The 22,149-nt window shown below is 36.6% G+C and overlaps 1 protein-coding gene across 2 annotated transcripts in view; it reads right to left on the bottom strand.

The window, feature by feature from the left end:
* Window positions 1–22,149, bottom strand: part of MINDY2 (MINDY lysine 48 deubiquitinase 2) — a 76,580-nt gene that overhangs the window by 29,542 nt on the left and 24,889 nt on the right. For both annotated transcript variants that reach the window (XM_055435609.2, XM_055435608.2), the window contains exons 3-4: window positions 13,108–13,172; window positions 6,762–6,920 (exon numbers count right to left, since the gene is read on the bottom strand). In XM_055435609.2, the coding sequence (XP_055291584.2) occupies window positions 6,762–6,920; window positions 13,108–13,172 (224 nt within the window). The remainder of the gene's footprint in view (window positions 1–6,761; window positions 6,921–13,107; window positions 13,173–22,149) is intronic.

Below are 22,149 nucleotides of genomic sequence, written 5' to 3'. Positions count from 1 at the left end.
TCCTAAGAAATTCACAAAAATACACCTAGAATAATACATAATCAATATATAAAAATAAGTTGTACTTCTATAGACTAGCAATGAACAATAGAAAGATTTCAAGTTTTCATAGGCAGAATCTCTACATTACTATTTCATCAACTAACTCATATGGATGTCTTTTATGTACTACTATGTACCAGGTGCTATTAGAGAAACTGAAGACTAAGCAGTGAATAAAATAGATGGTTTAGAAAATATATAATATACTAAGTAGTTGTATGTAGTGGTAAGAAGCTGTTCTTTGTTTTCATTGTACTATAGCATTCCATAGTATGACTATAACAGTTATTCATTCTTCTTTTGATGGATATTCAAGTTGTTTTCAGTTTGGGGTGATGACAAATAACACTGCTATGAACATTTTTTGTACATTTATCCTGTTTCACAAATCTAGATTTTCTCCAGCAAATTTGCCTTGTCAAATTCCTGAGTCTTATCCTCAACTTTACTAGCTAACTCCCAACTGCTTTCCAAAGGATCAGTTTATGTTATCATTAGCACGGAATGAAAATTCTCTATATTCCGTATCTTCTCCAACATTTAGTATTGTCAGACTTCTAAATGTTAGCCATTCTGATGTGTGTATTTTGATTTTAATTTGCATTTCCCTAATGACTAGTTATGCAGAGTACATCATGAGGAACGCTGGGCTGGAAGAAGCACGAGCTGGAATCAAGATTGCTGGGAGAAATATCAATAATCTCAGATATGGAGATGACACCACCCTTATGGCAGAAAGTGAAGAGGAACTAAAAAGCCTCTTGATGAAAGTGAAAGAAGAGAGTGAAAAGGTTGGCTTGAAGCTCAACATTCAGAAAACAAAGATCATGGCATCTGGTCCCATCACTTCATGGGAAACAGATGGGGAAACAGTGGAAACAGTGTCAGACTTTATTTTTTGGGGCTCCAAAATCACTGCGGATGCTGATTGCAGCCATGAAATTAAAAGATGCTTACTCCTTGGAAGGAAAGTTATGACCAACCTAGATAGCATATTAAAAAGCAGAGACATTACTTTGCCAACAAAGGTCCGTCTAGTCAAGGCTATGGTTTTTCCAGTGGTCACGTATGGATGTGAGAGTTGGACTGTGAAGAAAGCTGAGCGCCGAAGAATTGAGGCTTTTGAACTGTGGTGCTGGAGAAGACTCTTGAGAGTCCCTTGGACTGCAAGGAGATCCAACCAGTCCATTCTGAAGGAGATCAATCCTGTGTGTTCATTGGAAGGACTGATGCTACAGCTGAAACTCCAATACTTTGGCCACCTCATGCGATGAGCTGACTCACTGGAAAAGAGTCTGAAGGACAGGGGGCAGGAGGAGAAGGGGATGACAGAGAATGAGATGGCTGGATGGCATCACCGACTTGATGGACGTGAGCCTGAGTGAACTCCAGGATTTGGTGATGGACAGGGAGGCCTGGCGTGCTGTGATTCATGGGGTCGCAAAGAGTTGGACACGATTGAGCGACTGAACTGAACTGAATGACTAGTTCATATGTTCACTGGTCATCTGGGTATCCATTTTTTGAAGTGTTTCTTCAAGCCTGTTTTGAAGAATTTTAGCTTTGCTAGTCTTTATTACATATTTATTTTCTATTTTAATACTTTTGCTCTTAAGATATATATATAGCTCATTAATTTTCAGTCTTTTATTATTCCTTAATAGATGACTTTTAGGGCTTTAAAAAGTGTTTTAGCTAAATCTCACAAATTTTAAGAAAGATTTAGTTGCTGTATAGTTTAAAATACACTTTGCTTCATTATGAGTTTTTGACTCAAACAGTCTCTACTGACTTTTCTACTGATTTCTAGATTAATTACACTGTGGTCAGAGATTAGTTTACACTTCGTTCATTTTAAATCCTTATAAATTTGTTGAAACTTGGCTTTATAACAGCATTAGGTCAAGTTTTATAAATTTCATTAGTGCATAAAAAGAATGGATAGTCAGGTTCATAGAAAACAAGGAAAGGCTGAGAAAGCACCATAGACAAGGGAAGACTATGAAGATACAATGATTAAAATGCAATATAATACCCTGGATTGGATTCTGGAACATAAAAAAAATTAGTGAAAAATTAGTGAAATGTGAGAACTGTAATATAGTTAATAGTAATGTTCAGTTCAGTTCAGTCGCTCAGTCGTGTCCGACTCTTTGTGACCCCATGAATCACAGCACGCCACCAACATTAAATCTCTAAGTTTTGACACATGTATAATGGTCATGTAAGAGTAGGGGAAATTGGCTGAAGAATGTATGGGAATTCTGAGTACTATCTTTGCAACTTTCCTGTAAATCTAGAATTAGTCAAAAATAAAAAGTTCATTAATTTTTTGAAAAGAATATATATTATCTTTTCTGCTTCTATCGATTACAGTGAAAAGTATTGTAAAAGCTTCCAGTATGACCAATTTATCTCTTTTTATTCAATTCTGCTTTATGTACTTGAAGCTTATGTTATTAGTTGCATACAAATTCTGTTTTCCATCGTTAAAAACTGACCTTTACTTTCTGTGGCGATTTCCATGAGTCCAAGGAATAAACAGTCAATCAGAGTATTTATTTTCCAGGTGTCTCCAGACACATACACATTTGAAATGATTATATCTTCTTAGCAAATTAAACATTCTGTCATTAGTAATGCTTTTTGACTCAAAAGTCTATTCTTTCTGATATTACTATTGGTACATCAGTTTTCTTTTGATTAGCAATGTATGGCATCTCTTTTATCTCTTTTTTATTTGCAACCATTCGTTCAACTTCAGACTATTTTAATACATATAATTTAATCTAACCTCAGAATCACTGACTTCTAACTAGAGCATTTAGTCCTACTGATATTACTACAATTATTCATATATTTGAATATATTAAATCTACCGTTCTCTCTTTCCCATCAGCTCTACATTTCTTTACCTCTCCTTTCTTCATTTTGGATTAAAGTTCCCCCTTTTACTAATCCAGAAGTTACCTACTATGTTTTCTATTCTTTTCATGTTTACTCTAAAGGAGCGTTATCCATCAGCACATGCTGTAATAATGGAAATATTCCAAATCTTTGTTGCCCAGTAAAATATACACTAGTCACAGGTGGCTACTGAGCAATTTAAAGTGTGTCTAGTGAAACTTAGGAAGTAAATATTTAATTAAATTTAACTAGTCATATTTGGCTACCATATTGGACAGAGAAGTTATAAGAACTACAATATCGACCCTTATCATATCAAACTTAGAACTTAATATTCTCTTCTTGATCAATTAATTCTAGGCCCTTAGAAAACTTTACCCTTCTCCTAGCTTGTTATTATTTCTGCATATGCTAATGATTTTAAACTGTAAAAGATGATGTTATTATTTAATATAGTCAACAATGATTTAACTTTATCATGTTATTTTCTCTCCACTCACTTTTCCATCTGGAATCACTTTCTTTCTTTTCAAAATCCTTGTTCAGAATTTCCATAAATAATGGTCTACTGGCAGGAAACTATCTTAATTCAATTAATCTAAAAATGACTTTAGGGACTTCCCTGGTGGTTCAGTGGCGAAGACTGCACTGTCAACACAGGGAACCCAGGTGAGATCCCTGGTCAGGGAACTAGATTCCACATGCTGCAATTAAGAGTTTGCATGCTGCAACTCAGAGAAGGCAATGGCAAGCCACTCCAGTACTCTTGCCTAGAAAATCCCATGGATGGAGGAGCCTGGTAGGCTGCAGTCCCTGGGGTCGCTAAGGGTCGGACATGACTAAGCGACTTCACTTTCACTTTTCACTATCACACACTGGAGAAGGAAACGGCAACCCACTCCAGTGTTCTTGCCTGGAGAATCCCAGGGATGGCGGAGCCTGGTGGGCTTCCGTCTATGGGGTCACACAGAGTCGGACACGACTGAAGTGACTTAGCAGCAGCAGCAGCATGCTGCAACTAAAGATCCCACATCTAAGACTTGGCACAGAGAAATAAATAAATAAATAAATATTTTTTAAAAAGATGAAGTCAATCTTAAAAATGATTTTATTTCTCTCCATTCTTGAGAGATAATTTTTCTGGGTACAGGAAATAGGCTAGCATTTGTCTTCTTTCAGCACACTGAATGTATGATTGTCACTGTTATCTGGCTTCCAATGTTGTGCTTAAAGAATTAATTATCAATAATGGAGAAATACCTTCTCAGTGGCTGAATTAGTGTCCATCTACCATCCAGAGAATGACATTTATTTGCAAGATAATTATTTTCAATACATATATTCAAAGAATAAAAAGAATCAGCCAGTGCCAAGAGATATTTCACAGAAACTTATGGATTTTAAGCTTTTGCTTTGTTCTTTTTTCTTTCTCAGCTTTAGAATCCTTCAGTCATGAAACAAGTAAGTAGAAATAGATAAAAAGCACAGCTCTCAGGCCAAAGAGTTTGAAAACTACTGTGCAGACCAGAAAAATCTGATGAACAATTTGGATCCTACATTAGAATATACTTTTCTTTAAGCATATCAATTCAACTGTTTGCCAGACACTATGTAGCTACACATACAGTCAGAGGGATGATCTAAATCCAGTTTTTAAGAACTCAGGATTAAGTTCCCTAGGCCATAAGTTCATTTTCCTCAAGAATCTAGGCTACCTGGCACTGTTATTTGCCGGGACCCAACATGATTTACCTTGGAGGAATCAGATGCTGGACATGTTTAGACTTTTCAGTGATGTTCTCAAGAGTCAGAGTGCCAAAATAAACAAACAGATGTCTGCTTACAGCAAGCCTTTAACTGCTCAGAAAGGTTAAAGCGTCTGCCTCCAATGTGGGAGACCCAGGTTCGATCCCTGAGTCAGGAAGATCCCCTGGAGAAGGAAATGGTAACCCACTCCAGTATTCTTGCCTGGAGAATCCCATGGACGGAGAAGCCTGATAGGCTATAATCCATGGGGTCGAAAAGAGTTGGACACGACTGAGCGACTTCACTTTCACTTACCAAAGGACAGGGATGAAGAAACATTACCAAATCTTTGCTATATGATCTCTCTGTCTCTGTAGGTAATGCACGCACGAATGTTTCATTTTAACAGTTAATATTTACTGAGACTCTACTATGTGCCAGGCACTGTTCTTAACAATAAGAGCCTAGCCTTCACAAAACATACACTCTACTGGGAAATGACAGTTAATCAAGTAAATAAACAATTCTAGATAATCACTTGGGAAAAGGAGAGTGACTAATTTCAACAAGGGAGGGCCTCTCTAACAAGATATTTGATCTAAGACCTGAATAATGAAGAGACCAGAAATAGAAAGATTTGGGAGAATAATGTGTTAGGGGAGTAAAACTGTTCCACAGTGGGCAATCAGCTAGTACAAAAACCTGAGCTAGAAATGAGCTCTGTATATCTCAAAAATAGGAAGGTAGCTGGTGGTGTTGGAGGGCAGTAAAAAGGTGAGAGAATTATATAAGAGGCGAAGTTGGACATGAAGCAGAGTTTAGATTATGCAACGTATCATAAAAATTCTAATAAAGATTTTGTATTTTATTATAAAGAATGAAATAATGCCATCTGTAGCAACATGGATGAGCCCAGAGATTGCCATATTAAGTGAAGTAAGTCAGATAGAGATAGATATATGATATCACTTATACATGGAATCTAAAAAAAATGGTGCAGATTGACTTATTTACAAAACAGAATGAGAGTCACAGATGTAGAAAACACTTATGATTACCAAGGCTGGAAGGGGAAGGAGGGATAAATTGGGAGATTGACATATGCACACTCCTTTATATAAATAAATTAGTAATAAGGGCCTGCTGTATGGTATAAAGAACTCTTCTCAGTACTCTATAATGGCCTATATGGGAAAAGAATCTAACAAGGAGTGGATATATATATAACTGACTACACTCCCCTGTAAACCTGAAACTAACACAAGATTGTAAATCAACTATATTCTAATTAAAATTGAAAAAAAAAACCACATATTTTGTATCTTATTCTAGTTACAGTGGAGGTTTCTGATGAAAGGAGTAGAGTGCAGGGATAAAGGGGAGGGTTTATTTCACAAAGATCATTCTGAGTGCCAAGACAATTCACTGAGGGGAAGAATAATCTTTCAACAAATGAGACTGAGACAACTGAATATCCACATGCAAAAGAATAATGTTGGATTTCTTCCCCAAACCACATACACAAATCAACTCAAAATGGATCAAACTCCTAAATGTAAGCACTAAAAGTATATACTTCATACTTACATACTTTGTATATTATAAATATACAAAAAACTCTTAGAACCCAGTAACAAAAAGACAAATAACCCAATTAAAAATGGCCAAGAGATTTGCAGATATTTCTCTAAAGATATACAAATGGCTAATAAACACATGGAAAGATAATCAACAGCATTGGTCATTAGAGAAATGCAAACAAATCCACAATGAGATACAACTTTACACCTACTAGGATGGCTACAATCGAACAGACAGACAATAACAGGTGTTGGTGAGGATGTGCACTCAGCTTTGTAGTCGGCCTCTAACTCCATGAAATTATAGTCAGAAGTCTTGAGCAGATTTAGCAGTCTAGAGGTCTGTGCTCTTAACCTCATAATGTGGCTAATTCCATGTAAAAGCACAAAAATCTAAGTATCAGAAAATGTAAACCTAGATTCCTTAGCCAAATTAATAAATTTTTACTATATTTGTGTTCATATAATTTAAGATTTTGTACTTACTTGAGGGTCCACTAACCATCCATGATACAAAGGAATATCAAGAAGATCAAATACTATGCATTCTGGTGTATATTCAAACACTCGAACACCAGTGAATTTTACATTTACATCCAAGCCTGTCTGTAGTTTGTGCAATACTGCCATAGCATCACTCATATTCTGAAAATAGAAAGGGGAAGAGAAAAAATGAGAAAAACAACAACACAAAAGATATTTAAATACAGGCACATTTACTACAAATTTTCTACTTTATCCAATTTATTCATCCTTTCCATTTTTATTATTAAGTACCTACTGTGTTTCAGGGGCCTCCCTGGTGGCTCAGACAGTAAAAAGTCTGCCCGCAGTGTGGGAGACCCAGGTTTGATCCCTGGTTTGACTATGCCAAAGCCTTTGAATGTGTGGATCACAACAAACTGAAAATTTCTTAAAGAGATGAGAATACCAGACCACCTTACCTGCCTCCTGAGAAATCTGTATGCAGGTAAAGAAGAAACATTTAGAAACGGACATGGAACAACAGATTGATTCCAAATTGGGAAAGGAATACGTCAGGATGTATACTGTCAACCTGTTTGACATCATGTGAAATGCAGGGCTGGATGAAGCACAAGCTGGAATCAGGAGAAATATCAATAACCTCAAATATGCAGATGACACCACCCTTATGGTAGAAAGTGAAGAACTAAAGAGCCTCTTGACGAAAGTGAAAGAGGAGAAGGAAAAGTTGGCTTAAAACTCAACATTCAAAAAAACTAAGATCATGGCATCTGATCCCATGAGTTCATGGCAAATAGATGGGAAACAATGGCAACAGTGAGAGACTTTATTTCCTTGGGCTTCAAAACCACTGCAGATGGTGACTGCAGCCATGAAATTAAAAGATGCTTGCTCCTTGGAAGAAAGGCTATAACCAACCTAGACAGCATATTAAAAAGCAGAGACATTACTTTGCTGACAAAGGTCCGTGTAGCCAAAGCTATGGTTTTTCCAGTAGTCATGTATAGATGTGAGTTAGACTATAAAGAAAGCTGAGAGCTGAAGAATTGATGTTTTTGAACTGCGGTGTTGGAGAAGACTCTTGAGAGTCCCTTGATCTGCAAGGAGATCCAACCAGTCCATTATAAAGTAAATCAGTCCTGAATATTCACTGGAAGGATTGATGCTGAAGCTTAAACTCCAATACTTTGGCCACCTGATGCGAAGAGCTGACTCATTGGAAAAGACCCTCATGCTGGGAAAGATTGAAGGCAGGAGGAGAAGAGGACAACAGAAGATGAGATGGTTGGATGGTATCACCAACTGGATGGACATGAGTTTGAGCAAGCTCTGGGAGTTGGTGATGGACAGGGAAGCCTGGCATGCTGCAGCCCATGGGGTTGCAAAGAGTCAGACAGGACTGTACGACTCAACTGAACTATGTTACAGGCATTAAATATGAGTTCTAAAGATAAAACAGTGGATAAAACAAAGTTCTTAATCTCATGGAACTAACATTCTACTATGAGAGAAAAATACTATAATCAGTGGCAATGGCAAGCCACTCCAGTACTCTTGCCTAGAAAATCCCATGGACGGAGGAGCCTGGTAGGCTGCAGTCCACGGGGTCGCTATGAGTCAGACATGACTGAGCGACTTCACTTTCACTTTTCACTTTCACACATTGGAGAAGGAAATGGCAACCCACTCCACCAGTGTTCTTGCCTGGAGAATCCCAGGGATGGTGGAGCCTGGTGGGCTGCCATCTATGGGGTCACACAGAGTCGGACATGACTGAAGTGACTTAGCAGCAGCAGCAGCAGCATAAAGTTAAGTATTAGTAAGAAAAATTGGATAGGATAAAGATATACACAGTGAGAGGGGAGAGGGACCTATTTTTAGACCAGGAAGTTCAAAGACAAAAGTTTCTAGTCAAAGAGAAAGGCCTCTCCCACTTCCAGGTATATTCCTAAAAGAATCAAAAGCATCATTTTAAAGAGATAGGTGTACACCTGTAATCACCGCAGCATTATTCACAACAGCCAAGAGGTGCAAGTAGTTCAAATGTCCATTAGCAGATAAACTGATAAAGGAAACATGTTTTATATATATATATACACACACAATGGAATATTATTCAGCCTTACAAAAAGAGAAGGAAATCTTATTACATGTTACAACATGGATGAAACTTGAGGACATTATGCTAAGTGAAATAAGCCACTGCAAAGAACAAATATTATATGATTCCACTTATATGAGATATGTAGAGTAGTCAAAATCATGGAAACAGAAAGTAGAATGGTAGTTGTCAGGGGCTGGAGGGAGATCTGGGAAATTGTTCAATTAGTATAGAATTTTAGTTTTACAAGATGAAACTGTTTTAGAGATCTGTTACACAAGAATTTAAATATAGTTAACACTACACTTAATGGTTAAGAGAAAAAAAATGGTTAAGAGAGTAAATTTTATGTTTTTTTTAACCACAATTTAAACAAAAGAAAGAAAAAGAAATCAGCTATCAAGCCATGAACAGACATGGAAAAAATTTAAATGTTCGTTACAAAGTGAAAGAAGCCAATATGAAATGTATTGTATGATTCCACATGACACAAAACAACGGCAAAAGGCAAAATGATGGAGACAGTAAAAAGATCAGTGGAGGAGGAAGGGATGTAGTGGCAAAGCACTGAGGATTTTTAGGGCAGAGAAACTATTCTGTATGATACTATAATGGTGATACACGTCATTATATATTTGTCAAAACCCAAAGAATGTATGGGAAGATCCCCTGGAGAAGGGATCTGGCCTGGAAAGTTCCATGGACTATATAGTCCATTGGGGTTGTAAAGAGCTGGACATGACTGAGACACTTTCAAAGAATGTATAAACACCAAGAGTGAACCCTAATGTAAAATATGAACTTTGGGTAATAATTCTGTACCAATGTAAACAGTGGGAGGTGAAGTCCGTGAAAAAGTGGCTCAATCACAAAGACTTATTGGTCAAATCAGAGTCATTGTGTCCACACCAGGTTTCTCATTAAACATGGTCATGTAAGTGTGTAATGAAGACTATTTTAAAACACATTTTTCTAAACATTTTAATATATTAAATATGGACATAAGTTTAGAGGGTATATTTGATGGAACAAATAAAAATCAATATATAAAATTTGATAAAATTTTATTATATCTATACTGTTAATCAGATACTGTGCTACATACTAAAGATATAAAATAGGCTACAGTCTATAGCCTACTGGAGGGATTATAGTAGAATGGCTGAACATGAAATAAACCCTTTTATATTACAATTAGGGACTCTGAAATCTGGAAAGGACAAATTTAGGTCATAAGAAAAGTTTTACCAGTTAACTTACAAAATTCTATCCTAAGAGACTACACAGACTAAAAACAGAAATTATTCAAATGTTTTAAATTTATGAGTGAGGAATTTACAACAGGATAGCACTGTTATAGTCTTTGGTTTTTGTCAGTTTCACCTCTCTCTAACAATTGTAATACCCTGAAACACTTACTTTCTCAGTCTTCCCTAAAGTTGAAACTTTGAAAACAATCAGCTCACATTTTTTTCCTTTCAGTGTTTTAAAACTTTTCCTAAAGCCGTAACAATGATGAATGTGAGAAAATATGAAGGAATATGAGCCACTGTAGGATTGTAGTTTTACTACTACTGATTTTTTCTGCTATCTGTTAAATTCTTGGCTGCCAATCACCCAATTTTCTTCACGGGGGAGTATAATTTCAAGTTTACACCTATATATCTTCTACATTTTAAACAGATTATATAATATTAAAATCACTAAGTTAATATAACTAATAATCTCCATAAAGAATAAAACTGATATAAATAAACCTATAAACAAAGAGTTTGAAAGAGTATTTTGCCATTTTATTCCTAAATTCAAATTATGATAATTAATATATAAATTAGGGAAGGGTGCTTATAAAAGGATTACTACTTCTTTAAGCCAATAGTTCAACTGCTTCTTAGAATTTTTTCTTAAAGGTACTGTTAATGTGGTGAAATTTTAAATTTAAACATAGGATATATTTTAAAAATATATTTACAGTCATATAAAAATCTGTCATAAACATACACACAGTATTTTCTTGTGTTGTCATCATTAAGCAAAACTGGAAAAAATACGCTCTTTGTTTATATTGCAACTTCTGGTAAGGATTTTTAATTAGGAGGACTGAAGTTCTGCACTGGTCTTTTTAAAATTTAGGCTTGAACATTTCTGCTCACACAAAATTATACAAAAAGATTACTGTTACATCATACCAGTGGAGCATTAAATACCAGCTTAGACTCAACTTAATCAGCTTGGTATTAACCCTGATGCTGGGAAAGATTGAGGGCAGGAGGAGAAAGGGATGACAAAGGATAAGACGGTTGGATGGCATCACTGACTCAATGGACATGAGTTTGGGTGGACTCCGGGAGTTGGTGATGGACAGGGAGACCTGGCGTGCTGTGGTTCATGGAGTCGCAAAGAGTCGGATACGACTGAGCGACTGAATTTAACTGAACTGAACATACTATTCTCAAAACGAATGGTAATTCAATCACAATACCTTATAAATAGTTTCAGAGCTTATTTTAAACACAGGGTACTTTTTGTCTGACATGTTGATAAGAAATGCAAGAGGCTGTCAGTGTTTGTTTCAACTTTGAAACAAAACTTCCAGTCATTTTTCAAGAGTCCATCCAGATCATCTTAACGGGAGTACATCCTGAGACTGCAAGACAAGACTTGAAAGAAATTGTTGGTATCATTTGCAAATACTTTTCACTCAAGATTTTCTCAAGTCTGTGCAACAGAAATGAACTGAATTTTGAGGTTGATATGAAACTGCAACTATGATCTGTAATTTCTAATTTCAAGTTTTTGTATTAATTACAATAGCCTTACTGATTTCAATAAGAAATGATACAAATTTGATAATTGATATGTTTAACCATATCACTTTACACTTATAAAATATTCACTGGTTTTATAAATTGAAGGTTAACATAAGATTTCATTTGAAAATAAGTTTCTACTGTGAAAAATGTTAGGAAATCCTTGCTTTAAGTTACCAATTCCAATAGAACTGAAATGATTTAGTATATCTATTTGGCTTTAACTACAGATTTCCTGGAGGAGAGCATGGCACCCCACCCCAGTATTCTTGCCTGGAGAATCCCATGGGCAGAGGAGCCTGGCAGGTTATAGTCCATGGGGTTGCACAGAGTCGGATACAACTGAAGTGACTTAACACACACACAGATTTCCTACCTTACACAGTGGATTCAATGTAACATACTAGCTTTTCGATCTTATTAGGACTAGATTATCTAACATTCAAATTCAAGAAATTTTGCAATATTGAAATGAGTTTTCTTTTTGCTATCTGGACACTGGTGAAAGTATGTAATAAGGGTTACTTTGAAAGTAAACATAAAGGTTCCAATGATATGTTTCTTCCCTAGCTGATACGTCTTCCACTGCAAGAACCTGTGTTCTTCTTGCCTTCTACTGTCAAACAAAGGAAGAATACCGAAGAAAATGAAGCTCTGCTTGCTTACTTCCAGCTCCAGTAATTTTGAGCTGAGTGGTCCCCTTGTGTATCACAGAATAGTATCTCCAAAGAACATGCCAAACAATGTAAACACATTCAAACAAAAGTTCCAATGATATGTTTCTTCCCTGGCTGATACTTCTTCCACTGCAAGAACATGTGTTCTTCTTGCCTTCTATTGTGAAACAAGGAAGAATACTGAAGAAAACGAAGCTCTTCTTGCTTTCTTCCAGCTCCAGTAATTTTGAGCCCAGTGGTCCCCACCTATATTACAGAATAGTGTCTCGAAAGAATGTGCCAACACTGAAACTATGAAATAGCAGATTTAGTCCTAATGGCATACCCTAAACATCATTTGCTGAATGATTTCCAAAATATAATTTAATTGTAAAATATAAACAAATGAGGGAAGACGAATCAATAACAAATTCATTTGAAAGTCAATTTTTTCAAGGAAAATACTAGATTATGATTCTTCATAGGTGTATAGAACGGTATCCATGTTTCATTCTTCATGTTATATGGTTTAGTCACTAAGTTGTGTCCAACTTTTATGACCCCACGGACTGTATATAGGTTCATATAAAAGAGAGATCAGCAAAGTATGGCCTGTGGGTCAAATATGGCTGTGGGCTGAAAATGGTTTTTACATTTTTAAAAGGGTGTTAAAAAAAATAAAACAAAGAATATGCCTGAAAAGCCACTGATAGAGACCAATGAATATATTCATAAGAGCAAATTACCTATTTTAATATAACAAAAATTGGGTCTGTTACCTGCTCATAGTTTAAACGCTGAATTTCTGAAATTTCTTTTGGCTTTGTATCAAGCATGTAATCTCCTGTAAAAAGAAATTGTAAAGTTGCCTTTTAAAAATATCACTTTTTTTCTAATTACAAAGGTAATATATTTAAATTATAAATTGTAACAATAAGTAACATAAAAAAGAGCCCCCACCCAATTCTACTAAGAGAAAATCATTGTTAACTGTTAACTAAGATCTCATATTTTTTTCAGGGTACATCCTATGTTTTGAATTTATTTTTCTTCCTTCATGAGCATCTTCCCACGTCACTACAATAAAACTCTAAAAGGCTTTACAAAGTTTCGTGGATATCAGCAATATAATTGTTACTCCAATACCTTTCCAAGAATGGGTGTTATCAGTCTTCTGAATGTTGCTTTTCTTAGAAGTAAACAAAAACTTTTTTGCATTTAAGAAATTGATATATTAGTGATTACCAGTAGGGAGAGGGAAAGGAGAAAGGCAAGAAAGTGGTAGAGATACAAATTACTATGTATAAAACAGATAAGCAACAAGGATATATTGCACAGCACAGGGAACTATAGCCACTACTGTATAATTTTAAATGGAGTATAATCTGTAAAGATACCGAATCACTAGGCTGTACACCTGAAACTAATATTAACCAACTATTCACCCCTCCAAATTGATACCTTTTTATACATGTATTTTTATTTGGTATCACCTTTTTAATATATAAATGACTTTTAGTATATGTGACACTTTTTTTAAATATATGTAGATCATTTTAATATATGCAGTACCTTTTGATCTATGTTTTGCTTTTTAAAATATATATTAGTTATATATACTTTTCAAATTGCCTGCCTATACAATATCACATTTTTCTTACTGACCTATAAAAGCTCTTTTTCAATTAGAGAAATGAGAACATTTCCTGTTATATGTGTGGTAAATTATTTTTTCCCCCATATTGGCTTCTGACTTTATGATGGTGCTTTTTTGCCTATTTTTCACCACATAGAAATATTTAATTTTAACATAGTCATATTCTTCTATTACTTTCTCTGAGCTTGATGTTATGTTTAGAAAAATTTTCACCTCTTCAGACTATATGAACATTCACATGTACTTTCTTCATGTAATTTTATGTTTGTCTTTTTTTACGTTTAAGTCTTTACGTTATCTGGAATTAATTTTTTTTATAAACAATGATATATGGGACCAACTTCTCACTCAGCCTCCCAAGCCACTAACAAGCTGATAAATTGCTTTTATATAACTTTTATTTTCAAATTCAAAATAAACTTCCAAAGACTGTATCAAGTACTCTTTCAATCTCTACAATTTTGATAATCAAAGAATTCCTATAAACATTAATATATTATTATCTGTGGATTTATTTAGAGTTTTAAGACAGCAAAATCTAACTAATAACAATTTTATTCTACCATAGGTAAAGGAACTCCAAAAATACTAAATTCATTCATTCAGAGAAAGATATAAGCAAGTATATTTAACAAATATTTTTGAAACCTTACTATAACTGGCACATTGTATATTTACATGTAGAGATTTTAATATAGCACTTAACTGAAAACTACATTGAGTAAATTTTATATATTATTTATTCAAATAATTGAGACCGTATTTGCTATACTTTGATCCTATATGTCATTTAAGTTATGTAATTACCCTGATAAAACACTGTAGTGTGTGTTTTTCTAACATTTTAGCAGGGTCAGGATGCAGAATATTATACAATTCAATACTAAATGACCCTAGGTATGCTATCATAGATTAAAGCTTATGTGTTAAGAGTGTAGTAATTATTGGGAAAGACTCAGATAAGCAACTTCTTCTTTCCTGAGGTCAGAAAAGATATTTTGACAAGAGAAGAATGGCCTCACTAAGGGAGGTGGCCTCTTTGACGGACCCTATTGCGTGGTATTCATACCTCTGTATAATACCCTTCCCTTAACTGTGGACTGGACTCACTTCCAGTGAATAAAATACAACAGAATTAACGAAATGTCACTTACAAAATTAGAAAAGAAAATACTGTATCTTTCATCACGGTGCTCTCTCACTTGCTCACTCTGAAAAATGCCACATGTCATGTTCTGAGCTGCCTTATGGGAGAGGCCACGGCAAGCAACTCAAGGAGGCCACTGGCCACAGTCAATGAGGACCTCAGTCCAATGACCTGTGAGGAACTGAATCCTGTCAACAACCAAGTAAGTAAGCTTAGAAGCAGATTCTCCTCAGCTGGGCCTGGAGATAAGACTGCAGCCCCAACTGACACACTGACTGCAACTGTATAAGAGACCTTAAAGGAGAGTCCCTCAGCCACACTGACTCCTGACCCACAGATACTTTGTGACAATAAATGTTCATTGTTCAAAGCAACTAAATTTTGAGGTGATATGTTATGTAGTAACAGACATCTATATTTTTAGGAAAGTTTATAATAGTGAATTAGATATTTTTAAAAGACTGATTTTGAGTTTTTAAGGGAACATCCTTCAGTTTTAGATATCTAAAAAAAAACCACCTCTTAAGAATGCTGTTTTGTTAGCCTTTATTTCAAAATTGATCAACAACACTATTTCAATCAAAAAGTATTTACTGATAGTTTATTCCATGTTCAGCAACAGGTTAAAACAAATAACCTGTTTGGAAATGACTGTTTCTCTTAAAAAACTAATAATCTGGTTGATAAAGAACATACAGAACACAGAATAAGATAATAATAAGGTATATATAATATACTGTAAATTGTAATAAATGCCTTAAGTATCACACAATTTTGAAAAGAGATACTGAGATAGCCTGTAGCACTTAGAAATATCCTTTGCAGCAGGTAGTATCTAAAGCAAAACTTGCCAAGGCAGTGAGGTTTAAAAAGCATTCTTTGAGGGAGAAAGAATGATGGAAAAAGCATGTATAAGAAACATCATGCCCTATGGACAGCTTATAAGGAGGTTTATACATAAGATTGGAGAAGGCAATGGCAACCCACTCCAGTACTCTTGCCTAGAAAATCCCATGGACGGAGGAGCCTGGTAGGCTGCAGTCCATGGGGTCGCTAAGAGTTAGACACAACTGAGCAACTTCACTTCCACTTTTCATTTTCATGCATTGGAGAAGAAAATGGCAACCCACTCCAGTGTTCTTGCCTGGAGAATCCCAGGGACAGGGGAGCCTGGTGGGCTGCCGTCTATGGGGTCACACAGAGTCGGATACGACCGAAGTGACTTAGCAGCAGCAGCAGCATACATAAGATTTATGTTGCAGAGTGGTGGGAAATATGGCTGGATGGGTAACCTTGATCAGATTATAGAAAATTATAAATAACACATTGATAAGTTTGGTTGCTTGTGAAGATCTTAAGGAATCTTTATGTTTTTAAGTTGACAAGTGAAGGATGAAATTAGTACTTTAAGAATATAACATTTGTAAATAGGCCAATTTGGAGAGTGGAGAAAACAAAAGAGCTTGCAATAAACCACATTCCAAAGTACCAGTATACAGAGAGGAAAGAATTTCAAAGAAAGAATCCCTAAGATTTTGCTACTAACGGGATATTTCAGACAAACAGAAATCAAGAAGCAAAAACATGACAGCTACATTAGGCCAAAAACAGAAGACAGGATTTGTCAGTAGGGAACCTATCCCATGTTAAGCACCTGGAAAAGAGAAGACACAATTAACTGTAGGCAAAATTCAGTTCAGTTCAGTTTACTCAGTCGTGTCTGACTCTTTGCAGACAAAATTTTGTTGGCAAAATTAAAATGCTTCAATATTGCTTTTATAGTATTTATGTCCAAAAGACAAATTATTTTTTAAGAGAGCAAGGGATTGGCTTGTTTAGCTTTTGTTGTTGTTGTTCTCTGTTAATCTGCTTAATAAGAGAGAACTTCATGTGGTGGGAAAGATTTTTAAAACACACACACAATATATATGGGGCAATGCACAGGTGGGAGCTGGCAGTGCAGAGAGGAGGAGACACTGGTCTGCAGCAACAGCTTCTACTACCAGCCCTTGGGGCACTCACCCCTGTGCTCAGGCAATCACTGTCAATGACAAAGTGACTACTGAAGTTATAGTTGTATTAAATTAATGCTAATAATTTGAATATTTTATCTCGGGCTGCTCGGGTAATGTCAGCCCTTAAACAAGCATATGTGGTTTTTTCCTTTTATTTCTTTATTTCTGGACACAGCTGTAAAATATTTGGATACAGGAAATGTTGTGTTATTCTTGCAGCCTTGATATTCAGGGTGGATTGTAAAATATAAATTTTTGTGAGAATTCAAAGATTAAGATTACTTTGATAACATTATTTATATATGTAAAAGATGTGGTTATCAGAAGTCTGTTGAGGGGGAAAACTACTACATAAAATAACTAACTTGGAATAAATATTTCACATCAGTTTGAAAAAAAAAAGATAAATTATCTTTTAAAAAGTCAGACAGCACCACCATCCCACCAACTATTTTCCTTACTATAATACAGTGCTAATCTCACGATCATACAAACTGTAAAAATTATACTATACATTTGAAACAGGAGGGAAGGGGACAGGGCACAACCTCTGGAAGAATGACAAAGTCTGAGGACACAACATAAACTGATTAGAACCAAATGGGTCCAAGATGGCAGACAAGTCAACTGACTAGACCTTGATCCACAGTATACATTCATTGTAACACATCAACAAGCTAAATGACATACCTAGAGGCACCACAACAGTTTCAAGGGCTGACCAAAAAGGAGACAGTGGCCCAATTTCTGAAAATCTCTACCCCTTTCCCAAAATAGCTGGAATAATCCTCCCACTTAATAGCCTATGAAATTATCCAGCCCTTCAAATCTAACCACACCACATTTTAAGACCACACTCTCTCTGTTCGAAGGCCCATGATGCTGTCCGTGGCATGTGCTTCTCCCAGAGTTACTCCTGCCTTCTGACATGGCCTACACTCTGTCTGTGTATTGTGTTTCTAAGTAAATCCACTTCTCACCTATCACTTTGTCTCTCGCTGAATTCTTTCTGCTATGAGACATCAAGAACCTGAGCTTCCATTACATCCTGAAACCAGCTCTGTGATCTCAGTTGGAAGACCATGGGTTTTGGCTGGGTTCAAGTTCCGGCCATGTGGGTTAAAGTTCCAAGCAGGGTTTTGGCCAGGTTTCAGTCCCAGCCACGTGTGTTCAAGTCCCAATCTGAGATGAATAGTTTCACATTCTAGTTGGTGTTTTGCTTCTTTACCTTATCTTTCTAACCATTTTCTGCCTTTCACCTACACGACTTTCCCATTTTATTTTATTAGATCTCCTAGTACTTCCTCAGAGAAGGATATGGCAACCCACTCCAGTACTCTTGCCTGGAAAATTCCATGAACGGAGGAGCCTGGTAGGCTGCAGTCTATGGGGTCGCTAAGGGTCAGACATGACTGAGCAACTTCACTTTCACTTTTCACTTTCATGCATTGGAGAAGGAAATAGCAACCCACTCCAGTGTTCTTGCCTGGGGAATCCCAGGGACAGGGGAGCCTGGTGGGCTGCCGTCTATGGGGTCTCACAGAGTCGGACACGACTGAAGCGACTTAGCAGCAGCAGCAGTAGCAGCAGTACTTCCTACATATCCAAGTTTTCATGTTTCTTTCTTGAGGCCAAAGTTCTCCAACAATCCATGTACAAGCTTCGCCCTGCTCTTGTTGTTATTCAGTCGTGTACGACTCTTTGCAACCCCATGGACTGCAGCACGCCAGGCTTCCCTGTCCTTCACCATCTCCCAGAGCTTACTCAAACTCATGTCCATTGGGTCAGTGATGACATCCAACCATCCTCTGTCATCCCTTTCTCCTCCTGCCTTCAATCTTTCCCAGCATCAGGATCTTTTCTAATGAGTCAGTTCTTTGCATCAGGTAGCCAAAGTATTGGAGTTTCAGCTTCAGCATCAGGCCTTCCAATGAATACTCAGGATTGATCTCCTGTAGGATGGATTGGTTGGATCTTCTTGCAGTCCAAGGGACTCTCAAGAGTCTTCTCCAACACCACAGTTCAAAGGTATCAATTCTTTGATGCTCAGCCTTCTTTATGGTCCAACTCTCACTTCCATACATGACTATATACTGGAAAAACCACAGCATTGACTATACAGACCTTTGTTGACAAAGTGATACTTATGCTTTTTAATAAGCTGTCTAGATTTGTCATAGCTTTTCCTTCCAAATTTCAAGGCCCTACTCTAGAAATTTCCAAATTAAAATGTGCACCTCTTCTAATCTTTAACAATCAAAATTCCCATTCCCCATGGTTCCTCATCTGGGTACAGGAAAGTCTTCAATGGTTTCTTTTACAATATTTCTACTAGTGCTTGCTTATTAATGCAAAATATCTCTGGTTCCTCCAGAGAACTTCAGTCATCTCAAGAGAACAAAATCCAAATAGCTTAGAAAATGAAACAGTTAGTTCTGGCAGAAATGGCCTTGAATAAATTTTATTTTTGGCAAGGCAGAGTTTCCAGAATCTCTCTTCTCACATCACTCTTGCTCACTTCTCCTCCACCTCCCATTAGGATCACATTACTTTCATGCTATCCCTAGTAGATGAGTACCCTCACCCAGGACTTCCAAACCTCTTCACCTATCCCAAATCTAAACATTTCTTCATCAATTTTTCTTTTCCCTATAATTAAAAAAAACTCTATGTCCTGCTTCTTTAGGACTTTTTAAAACATAATAGTTGGATAAATTTAAAATACCAAAATGTACTAATTACTTTATTTCCAAGAAAAATACCATGTTAACATTTTCTTAGTAGAGTACATTTGTGCAGTCACACTGTACTGCACAATTGTTGTACAACTCCAAACAATGTATTGTTGACAACTCCAAACAATGTGTCCATAGTATATGATCAGTAAATATTTGCTGGATAAGAAAAAAGAAAAAGGAAGAGAGACAAGTAGTACAAACTTAAACTTATGTACAAACTTATGTAGAGAATATTCTCCAGTATTCAATACTCTCTTATTCTCCCTCCTAGCACTCTTCTCTTCTTGGCTTCACTGAATCACCCTCTTCTGGCTTTTCTCCTTTCCTAGTGGCTACTCCTTCCCTAACCATTCTATCCTCTAACCTATGTATTTCAGCAGGGGGATGTTGCCCCCCCAAGAGGGCAAAAACTGATTCTGGAAGGGTAGAGGCAAAAATATCTTAGATACTATAAAGGCTTGTGGCCTTCAAAAGGCCACAGAGCATGAACAGACACACAGTATGTCTGTGGTATTAAAATTTCCTGGAGTGATTAGGACAAAGATGTCTACAAAGGCTCCTTATGGGGGCAATACTGAAAAAAAAAGGTTGAGAGACACTGTTCTACCCAATTTGGGCATGCTGGGAAACTTCAGGAGATAATCCTGCACCCACTTCTCTCTTTATTCTTTCTCTCTTAATGATCTCATCTGTTTCCACAGATTTAAATATAATCTTTAGACTTGTGTGTGCTCATTTGCTCAGTCATGTCCAACATTTTGTGACCCCATGGACTGTAGCCCCCTAGGCTCCTCTGTCATGAAATTTTCCAGGCAAGAATACTGGAGTGGGTTGCCATTTCCTTCTCCAGGGGATCTTTCCATCCATGACTCCTAAATTCTTATTTTGAATTTCAACATCCTCTGGAACTCATGGTCTCTCAACAAAGCTACTAAATGTTTTTTCTTAATGTTTCCTTTGCCTTCTGCCTAAATGAAATTTGGCTCTGCCTTGATGACACTGCAGCCCTTTCAAGTGATAGCTCTTTTCTCGCTTATACTTCTTTACCAATGAGTCTGCTGGTGGCAGATATCTACTTGTTCCTTATGATCATTCGTTCCCCTCATCCTCCCTAAAACTCAGTTTTAAAACCCATGCCATGATATACTACTACCTATTATTCACCCACCTGGTTATAGTTCTCTATGAACTTTTAGGTCAATCTCCCTCATTCCTAGCTTACTATCTCTTTCTGATACAAATTCTGCCATAATTTTTGATAATTTTAATGCTCATAGAGATGACCCTCCTAATATTCTGGCTTTTCTGTTCCTTGACCTCTTTTCCAACAAAAATCATACATTCCACCTTATGTCAGAAACTCATTCCCTATGATCATACAATTTTGTTACTACCAGGTTTCAAAAATGCTTCGACTGTATTGGGGCCTACAATCCACTAAATCCTGTCACATTTTTCTTCAATATATTTATATTCACATCTCCTCTTTGTGCAACTTAAATATTATGGCTCATTATTATATCACAGGTATATCTACACGTAACTTCAATTCCCTAGACTCTTTCTTCAGCATACTCAACTTGGCAAAAACCCAGCTCTGGTTAAACCCTGCTCCTCCACTATTCAGGGCTATACTTATGCAGCAGAATGTGACTACAGAAATCATACCACCAATGCTGGCTGGTCTCACTAACCCCAGGGTAAAACCCAGGAATCATATTGCATCTCCTCATTCACTCTCCCACTTGTCTAAGCAACTATTTTATACCTTCCTTCTCAACTTCAATAATTCCTCCTTCATTCTCACTTTCAGCTGATGACCTGATTTCCCATTTATTGAGAAAATAAAAGCATTTAAAAGACCTTCTACAAGCTACCATACCCACATCTACCCATCTACCTGTATCTTTAAAAAAATTTTTGTATTTATCTGTTTTTGGCTACCCTGAGTCTTTGTTGCTGCCTGTGGGCTTTCTTCAGTTGTAGTAAGGGAGGGCTACTCTCCAGTTGCAGTGTGTAGGCTTCTCATTGTGATGGCTTTTCTTGTTGTAGAGCACAGGCCCTCGAGCATGCAGGCTTCAGTAGCTGTGGTGTAGGAAGGTCAATAGTTGTGGCACACATGCTCTGTGGCATGTGGGATCCTCCCAGACCATGGAACAAACCCACGTCCCCTGCATTGGCAGGCATATTTTTAACCACTAGACCACTAAGGAACTCCAACTTGCACCTATTTTTAACAGTCTATCTTCCCTTCTATTGCTAAG

Source organism: Moschus berezovskii, chromosome 9, assembly GCF_049115385.1.
Source record: "Moschus berezovskii isolate FMDL1 chromosome 9, NW_MosBer_1.0, whole genome shotgun sequence".
NCBI classification, from domain to species: Eukaryota; Metazoa; Chordata; class Mammalia; order Artiodactyla; family Moschidae; genus Moschus; species Moschus berezovskii.
The sequence above is the reverse complement of the archived record's forward strand: the minus strand, read 5'-3'. Positions and strand labels throughout refer to the sequence as shown.